Genomic DNA, 9,242 nt, shown 5'->3' on the forward strand with positions numbered 1-9,242 from the left:
GGGGTGAAATTGTTCGCTTCTGCAATGTCCTCGTCCCCAGAGCATCCACAGAAATGTGTTCATTCTATCTCTGAGCTACTCCGAACCTTAAAAATTCAATCAGGCTGGGTAGATTCTCCAGAGTTTTTCAGGCTCTGACACTGTAATTACACTCAGGACTCTGGGCCACGGACTTCCACCAACTGTAACTTCCTTCATCTTTTTTAAGCATACATTGAAGGTTAGCTTTTTTTTTCTCATACATGCTATGAAACAAGATATGAGCTTACACCCAGCCTTAACTACTTTATTCCAAAATAGCTGGACCAACCCAAACTAAATATTCCTATGTCCCTAATCCAAAATTGAGTTAAACTATCACACATCTTCCAACATTCATACGCAAGCCTCACTCAGGACCAAGACTCCCTGCAGGTCCACTGAAATCGGAAAGAGATTTTTTTTTTCTTTCACGCCGTGTGACTAACAACTGCTCACTGAGCTCCGGATGGCTCAAAAGAACAAAACAAAATCATTCAAGGAAGGCCTGGCGGAAAAGAAATTTCAACAGGCCCTCTCCTTGCTCCAGCTTCTCATTCGTTAGCTTAACAACTAGCCCATTTCTCCTAGTTATGTGTGCGTGCTCCAGAGACAGACAGCCATGACCCTGCGTGTCAGCTGGGTAATTTTGATAAATAAAATACTGAATACTGTGCAGATAAAATATGACCTTCACGAGCTACTTAATTTCATAAAGCTCAGGATCCTCGTCTTCAAAACGAGCAAAATCCTCTCAAAAGATTTTTATGGGGTTCAAGTTAAATAATGCAAGCTGCTTCGCAAACTGTCTGGCAAATAAATAAGGTTTTGGAAATGTTGCTTGCACATACTACCAGTTTACTAAATATATCTCCTTTCCAACCTAAGTTCAAAAATACCAAGCAGCCTCCTGACCATGCAGCAAGAAGTCTATGGGTGTAGCAGATCCCCTGTAAACTTACAAGAGTGCATACGGAGAGGCCTGCTCACCACCTACTCTTCCTAAGTCATCACGGATGCATGAGAAGCAATAACACTGAGAAGTTGGGCTCATCCTTCTCCATCCCTGCCAAGTTCATGGTCAGCTAAGGAATAATGGGTGAGACCTACTGCCAGGAGCATAAGGAAAAAACTGAGACTGTCCTCTATAGATGCCTCTCCACGTTCTTTCTGTTGGTCAGAACTTGGCTGATACTTTTATAAAGCACGCAGCAAATAACTCTGGTATCAATTTTCATATTACTAAGTCTCCACATTGAAAGAAAGGCACTGTCTACCGTGGGGAAGAACTACTAGAAAAGGAAAAGGCCTTGTGTGTGTGTGTGGGGGGGGTGTTTCATTGTATTATGTGATAGTAATTTGCAAAATTCAAAATGTGTATTTAGGCTTCACAAATCATACTATCACCAAAAAGAAAGGTAATAAGTTCACATGTAGAGCTCTCAGCATATTTAAATATCACTTAGGATAATATCTCTTCTAAAATGTTGAGAAGAATATAAAATCATTTATTCACATTATACAAATAAATGAAAAAGGAAGACTATATTTACATGCCAAACTAGTAAATCTCTAGCTAAGTCATATTCTAAACTCGGGACTTATTTTCAGGCAGTTCTTTGGGAAAGATGGCCAACACAGCAGCTCATCGACACAGAAGAGCACCTTTGCAATTCTCATCGTCTCAGCCAATGAAAAGCGTGTTTACTTGTTCCTGTTGGTTTCTTCAGTCCAGAGCCTGAGATTCATCTGATGCAAGCACAAACTCATTTATCATTTCTTAACATTGACCTCATCTCTTGTCACAAAGGAGTCTGAGTCCTCTCGACATCAATAGAGTGGCTTCTGTCTGAAGAGAGTTGGTTACCCTCTAGTTCCCTACTGCTGCTTGGGCTACCAAGCTATCATCCAGACATCACTGTGGGAATCTACTCTTAAATGCCTTAAGGTATTTCCAACAGGGGTTGAAGATGTGTAATTTTAACTGAGTTTTACCAAAAGGAAATGGCATATAAAATACTCTTCGGTGAAAATGTTATTCTCTGTAGATCTATATGTGACTCAGAAAGTCTTTTCAGTGTAGCTTAATCACCTCCAAGTGGCTGTTTATCAGAATTATCAGTAGTTTAAGCTAAAATAACTTGAAACAAATGATCTGTTTGAATCTACTAGCCACTGCCAGTACTAAGCATTTGACAGCCAAGTGTCACTCCTGATTAAGAATAGGTCCTTCTTTCCGACCTGTGCTTCCAAGTCAGAAAAGAAGCCTGCGTTACAGAGCTGAAGACACAGCAGGCGAAGAAAAGCCAGAGCTCAATTCAAGATTACACCTTGTCTTAGGCCTGTCCTTTGTGGCAGTCAACGCTCTCCCTTCTCCCATATCTTATCCTTGACCACTGTACCGAAATGCTATCTCAGCATTCCCCTGCTGAGCTCACTGGATAGAACCAGTGCAGAAAGTTGCGGGGTAGTGATATCTATGACTTCATTGTAGGAGCAGGCATTCCAAACTGTAGCTTTCCTGAAACAACAGTATACAAAGTCCATCTTGTACTTGTACAACAACGATGTCCAAAATAAGAATTCTCAGCCTGCTAAGGCAGAAATTGCCAAAATAAAAAAAAAAGGAAATTTAACTAGATTCAATGCACGAGTGATGTCCAATTTGGTAATGATCAAAACCAGTGTGAAGACAGTTACTCTGTCACATTTAGCAGATGGACTTGCCGGAGACCGCAGCTAAGTTCTCTTTCCCTGACCTGTACACTTACCAAGCACACACACATAATGCAGGGATTGTCTGTGATGAATGGGATCTGGAGGACCTCCCCTTCATTTTCACATTTTGCAACAGACCCTGAAATGAAGATGGAAGTATTTTTAAATTTAAATCTTGATTAATGGAATTATTGCAAAACCTTACCTTTTGATGCTAGTCATCTGAGATGTATAATGTTTTACGTTATCAAGCTCACCACAAACAAATCTCATCAAATCCATTTTAAATAATTTTTATGGTTTTCTTTGAGTCACTACAGTATATAGATAGGTTTTCTGTTTTCGGTTGGTCTGAGCACATATTTAATAACGCTAGTGCTCTGGAAGGCACTTCTGCCACACACAGACTCACATCAAACTGGTCATTAGCAAAGATCTTAAATTTGAACGAAATTCAGGACCGGGTCAAAGAGCAGGCCTTTCAGGTGAATCTGCCTGCTCTTGTGGGTTGAAATCACTTTCTGAAATGCAATCTCTTTTCTCTTAGAAATATTCTGTTTTCTGCACCAGGTGTCAGTAAAGCCTGTCCTTCGAAATAGCAGCTGGGGTCTCCACCTGCCTGAAGATATATAATTATTATATCCTGCTATTAGTAACCTTTAAAAAGAAGATCATTTCTTTAAGTTCAAGGTCTGGAAAACCATGCTTTAAAAGCGCTGCCTAGCACAGAGGATTTATTGGAATCCTATGGAGTGAGAAAAGAGGATGTACGGGAAACAGCGCTGTCTTTTCCTTCATTGCATAGGAGGGGTTAAGATTAAAACAAGGATTGAAAAAACGATTCAACGTAAGTAAATCAAGGAATTTCCTAACTTCAAAAAGCAGAGTGCCAATAATCACCCCGTCGAAGACAGCAGTCACTCAGCTCCCACATCTCTTTACCTCAACACAGCCTTCCCACCCTTTTTCTCCGGGCTTCTCCGCATCCCCCATCGCCCGCGAGGGCCAGGCAAGGTGGGTGCTCCCCACCCTGCCATCCCCGGGCCAGCCAGTGCCGCTTCTCTCCAGAACTACCCCAGTGTCCGGGAGGACTGGTCCCTCCCGCCCCCACCCCCTTACCTGTCAGAAAGGAGGAAGCCAGAGACATGGGGACCCCGGAGCAATTGAGCAGCAGCAAGACGCAGCAGGTAATCCCAGGCGAGCGTCGGCAAGGACGCTCCGCCAGAGCCCTGACGCCGGAGAACCAGAGCATCGTCACCTGGAGGGAATCCCGGGCGACTGCAGGTCCCGCGTCGCAGCCTCTGCTCGGCGGCCGCTGCTCTCAGTCAAAAGGGCTGTGGGCCGGCGTGCCGGGAGACAGGCGGCGAAGGGAGGCGGGCGCCCGGAGCGGCGGGGGAGGAGTGGGGGCGCCCCGGGAGGAGGGGTCCTGCGGCCAGTCTCGGCCAATGCGGCGGCTTTTTTCTAAGGGAGTTGCTCACAGCGGGTTAGCAGTCAGCCCCTCCGCGCCAGAGCAGGGCCGGGGAGGAGGGGTGTCGGAGCGGCGGGAGCTGGGGAAGGCGGTGGCGCTGCCGAGTGCGCTCGTCGCTCTGGAGCCGGGCTGGCTTCTCGCTCTCGCACGCGCAACTCCGGCCGTGTCCCCGGACTCTTAAGTCCAGCCCGCACGCCTGCTCGATGCGGGAGACAAGGGCGCACAGGGCACTGTGCGGAACCCGCGGGGTCGCACAAGAGACCACGATCCTGGCTCAGGAGCGACAGTCGCTCCTGCGAATGCTGTGTGCCAAAGGCAGTCTAGCCCTCCCTGCAGCCCTGCCGGCCACCGGCCCCGGGGAGCTGCCGGAGCCGGGAAGGCGCGTCTCCAGCGCCCGGCGCACCGCCTCCTCCCGCGCAAAGGAGCCGCCCCCAGCCGGGATGCCACCACCCGCTCACGCCCGGAGCAGAAGACCCGGCGCCTCCCGCTGTCCCAGCTTCGGAAGGAGCCACGGACCGGGTGCAGGAGGGTCCCCTCAACTTTACACACCCCCTTGTCTCCCTCAGGGAAAAGCAGGGCACTCAGGAAGCTGAGGGGACGGAGGGAACGAGTGGCCTTGGAGATCAGGCTCCCTGCTTAAGCCACTGCGGGCCTGATACTAGGGAGGACAGAAGTTGAAGCTACAAGAAAGGTCGGCTAATACACGCACCGCGGCCAGCGCCTTTCTCCCTTAAAAATGAGGATCAGTGGCTCAGACTCCGCCCTTCCCAGCCAGAGTTGCCCAGGACAGGGAGTTGCATTAGACTAATCATTCATTCACTCGCCGGCCAAGGAGGGACCGCCGCTGCTAATCTCCGCCTGGGCCGCCTTCGTGGCGGCCTCCCAGCTGGGCGTGCGGTGGCAGCCACTACCCTGCAGCGCTTCTCGCCTGTGCGGCCCTGGTGTCCCCCTTTGATCCCCTCACCCCGCCAACCGGCCCCCGATGAGTCCCAGCCTCTGGCCAAGCAGTGGCTGGCTCTACTCAAAAGGGGTGCTAATCTAGGAACAAGAATTTTTATAACTACGTTATGAAGGCGCCAGGTAAAGATGAAGGGCGCTTGGCACTTGTTGGGACCGATGGCCATTTGTCTTTGGCGCCTACTATGGGCACACATTCCCCACCCGAAGAACATTCAGCAGGTGCCCACCCGCATGCTAGTTCCTGCAGCACCTCGTGAATCCAAACAATAATCATTGACAAGCCAGAGAAGTCAAGCATTTCCTCCGTCTCAGACCAGGGTTTTCTTCGGCAACGTGTGTAGCTGTCCTGAGAATTCCTTCGAGAATAAGTCAGCTCTCTGACACACGCCTCTAGCTTCACCGCCACCCTTACCTGCCCCACCCCCACCCCGGCTGCTCATTTGTTTTCATTTTGCAGTGATTTGGAGGCTTCTTTTAATGAGTGCGTGGTGGCCAACTTCCCAACCCAGCGAGGACCGCATCCCTGTGACTTGAGACAAGCGGGAGAAAGGAAGGCTGTCATTAGCTTAGCATGCTCCATTTCCCTCTCAAAACAGATTTTGTGTAAAATTTAAATTAAAAGAGACAAGAGCGATGTGGTTACTTGTTTTCCCCCAAACAACACCGCAGCTAGATGTCTTGAAAGTCCAAGTGTTGAATGTTTCACTGTTTTTCCTGAGGCTACAGAAAGATTAAGTTGGAAATACACACACACACACACACACACACACACACATACACACACACACACACAGGAGGGGGGGGTTCCCCCCATGGGAATTAGAAAATAAAAACTAGAAGAAGAGATAAGGCCCCTGAAAGGTGATCAGCAGGAACCACTGTCTCTGCTGTCTAAAATTAATCTCCCTGGATGGAGTCTCTAGATAAATTTATTCGTTGTAACTCAGTTAAGGAAAAATGAATGATGGAGATCCTAGGAGACCTATTATTGCCCCCAGATGTCCCTAGATTTGGTGGAGAGTACACTACAAAATTGCAAGACATCTGAAGAACATGCCTGTGTCACTGATATGCCTTCCCTGGCACCAACCTAGCTAGCGCCTCAGTGTGCGTGACTAATCTTAGGAGCGAATCTGGATGTGTGTGGCATTTCTATCATGGGTGGCCAGACGTTCCCCTTAGGGACAAACCGGAAACCCACCTGGAAAACCCTTCACCAGCCTGGAACTTGTGAACAAGAAGGTGAACAGAAGCCTTGGAAAACCAGTTCGTCCTGTGTTCCGCCTCACCATGGACTCCGCTTCCAAAAGGACAGGCTATCTCAGAAAGGCTCAGCAGAGCTCTCCCCACACAGCCATTGACTTTGTCGTTCCTGAGTAGCAGTCTATCCCGTGCCAACTGGTCCCTATCTAAGTCAAGCCGAGATGTTTCAGGGTCAAACAAGAATGGAGCCAGAGGGAAGGAAAGAGAGAGGGAGGCAAAGAAGTGAGAGAAAGCAGGGGAAAGGCCTACTCTAAACGGCATATAGTTTTGCTTCCGTATTCAAACTAAATGGCATAGTGGTGCCATCTACGTCTCCAAATAATCCTGACTGAAATCCAAAAAAGAGAAAAAAAGAGGTGGATGTTTGTCTTGGCTGATGTCATCATTCATGGGTGAGTAGGCAGTGGAGCCCAAAGATTAGGGTTGAGCTCAGGGCCTCTACTAGGCCCAGATCCTCAAAGTCTCTCTTGCTCCATAAAATAAATCTGTAACCTGGTCTGTTGAAAAAGGAGATGTGTCTTAAGACAAGTGTGTCTCAAACTATGAGCTAAATTCCCACCAAAAAATTCACTGATCATGACACTTAGTAGCTTCAAAGTTACTTCCAGAAATCTTCAGCTCACCTTCCCCATAACAGAGAAAATAGACTGCTCAAAACTGAGCTGAAGTAAAGGGATTGTGATAGCGAACACTAATGGGTTGGGGGATGGTCCACAGTGTATGAGGGCTGTTACACTTAATGAACAGAATCCTCCTTGCCAAGTTTGACTTTAGACTTGAGAAAGACGAAGGACTGTTCTCCAAAGGCCCTAATCTGATAAGGGAAGCTCAGAGTCTATGAGAAAAACATAGACAGCCCACAGATGCCTACCCAGATGACCAACAGCAGGAAGACCGTGAAACAAGTGCTTAATTTTCTTTGAAAAACTCAGACAACATTTCTTTAGAAGAGAGATTATTCTTGCAGGTATGATCAGCAATCTGGATTTTTTGGTTAGAGTTGGCAGTGAGGTTGGGGACAATCATTTCCACATGTCTGAAAAGGTTTGGAGTGATAACGAGGTCTGTGCCCACAAACCATTATTTCTCCACCTCGTCCGTGCTAACTATCTGATTCTTGCTAGAATGATTGAAAATGCCACTGTCAAGTTTTGTTCTGTTTTAGCACGGGAGGTCTCAGAGAGCATATGAATAGGCTCCTCCTTTCTCTTTGACAGTGAAAGCTCTAGATTATGAGGGTAGCACAGTGGTAGAGCACTTCCCTGACACACGCGAGGCCCTGTGGTCCAAGGGCAGGAAGATAAAGGTCTACGAGAAACGTGACTTGCCAGGGCTGCATGGCTCAATCGTGGCAGAGCCCATTAGCAGAGCTGCTGGCTCAAGAGCAGGGCACTTTCCATTACAGTTGCTCTGCCTTCTTAGATTGTGAGTCACAGGAATTACAGGAACAGGCCATGGGATATTTCAGATATGCTGCAAATTAAAGTTACAGATTTGGCACAATGGAACCAAACTGGACCAAAAAATATGGGTTATATAACACCATAAGAAACAGGCCATGATTGAGGTCCAGTGTAACAGTGAATTTATTCTTAGGTCACTAGACTACAGGGTTAAGGAACTGTCCTGTCCTTCCAGATGAGTTATTGGACTTCTTGGTTATCACCTTTCAGAATGGCTGGGGCCCAGTGAAGCCGTGAGCTGTCCTGTAGCAGTAGGATATCCTGTCATCCCCAAATGTCAGAGGCTTTAAAATTACTTTTGTTTAAAGGTGGAGGCAGTGGGGACTATAACAAGAGCATCATTAAAACTTAACTACTCAATCATTAGCCTCATCCTTTTGCACAGAATCTTTTGTCCCATCTCTTATAACCCTAAGGACCACACCCACCACAGCAAAGCTCTGAGATAAAACTGCTAATACCAAGACTTTTTTAAAACACCAGAGGCCCTGAAATAACAAAGTCACTGTTTTATATGTTTAGTTTTTCAGTTTGGACCAAAACTGTAATAAATACTATTCCTTCACCAACTAGCCCTGACCCATCTCAACCCCTTCCCCTACCCACCTCTGCCTCCAGGAAAATGGAGCCTCATTAAAATGATGTGGAAAGATGTGTCGGGACACAAATGCCTGCACACAAAAGTGCCTATGAGCTAAATCAGTGAGCTAAAGGTCACACATTTACCAATTTGACAAATAAAATAAAGTTAGTGTTATTAGAAGACTTGTAAACTTTTTGAAACCCCTAAAATCCTTCCATGTAAGACACATTGTCAGGGACTTGCTTTGAGAAAGGGTCTCCTACTCAACTCTCTACCTGGAAGCTACTTTGCAAAATGAATGTAACTGACTCCATTTTTATTGACACCAAAAACTATAGCTCCATCTTGAGGAAGTAAGGAATTGACAAGAGACTGAGAACCAATCTAGGGCATCAGGCTACCAAGCTAATAGCTTGTTCCTGTTGGTCTAGGCTTCACTAACTACATTCTGTAAGTCTCATTTGTGTTAAGCATAAACAGAGGAGAGAAAAGCACTATTCTCTCAAAGTTATTGGCCACTGTTGGCTGTAGGCCTAGAGATAATCAACCCAGTACTACCTGCCAGAATGTAGGCCACCACATCGCTACTCAGTATTGTAAGCTCAGGTCGACCCTCCTGACCATCTTTCAGTTTCAGCTCTACCCTTCTTCCTCAACATAGAATTCATCATTTGTGCGGTGCTTCTGAGTTATGAACAATAAAGATCACGTTTTTCAGTCTTTCTTATGATCTTCCTAATCATCTGAAATCATACCGTTTCCATGATTA

General features: G+C 46.7%; 1 protein-coding gene across 1 annotated transcript in view; it reads right to left on the reverse strand.

Annotated features, from left to right (window-relative positions):
- Positions 1–4,632, reverse strand: part of Bmper (BMP binding endothelial regulator) — a 246,480-nt gene extending 241,848 nt beyond the window's left edge. Inside the window, exons 1-2 of the mRNA XM_048446635.3 lie at positions 3,856–4,632; positions 2,790–2,875 (exon numbers count right to left, since the gene is read on the reverse strand). Of these exons, the coding sequence (XP_048302592.3) occupies positions 2,790–2,875; positions 3,856–3,988 (219 nt within the window). The 5' untranslated portion in view covers positions 3,989–4,632. The remainder of the gene's footprint in view (positions 1–2,789; positions 2,876–3,855) is intronic.
- Positions 4,633–9,242: the final 4,610 nt, after the last annotated feature.

This window comes from Myodes glareolus, chromosome 4 (assembly GCF_982192425.1).
Source record: "Myodes glareolus chromosome 4, mMyoGla1.1, whole genome shotgun sequence".
Lineage (NCBI taxonomy): Eukaryota > Metazoa > Chordata > Mammalia > Rodentia > Cricetidae > Myodes > Myodes glareolus.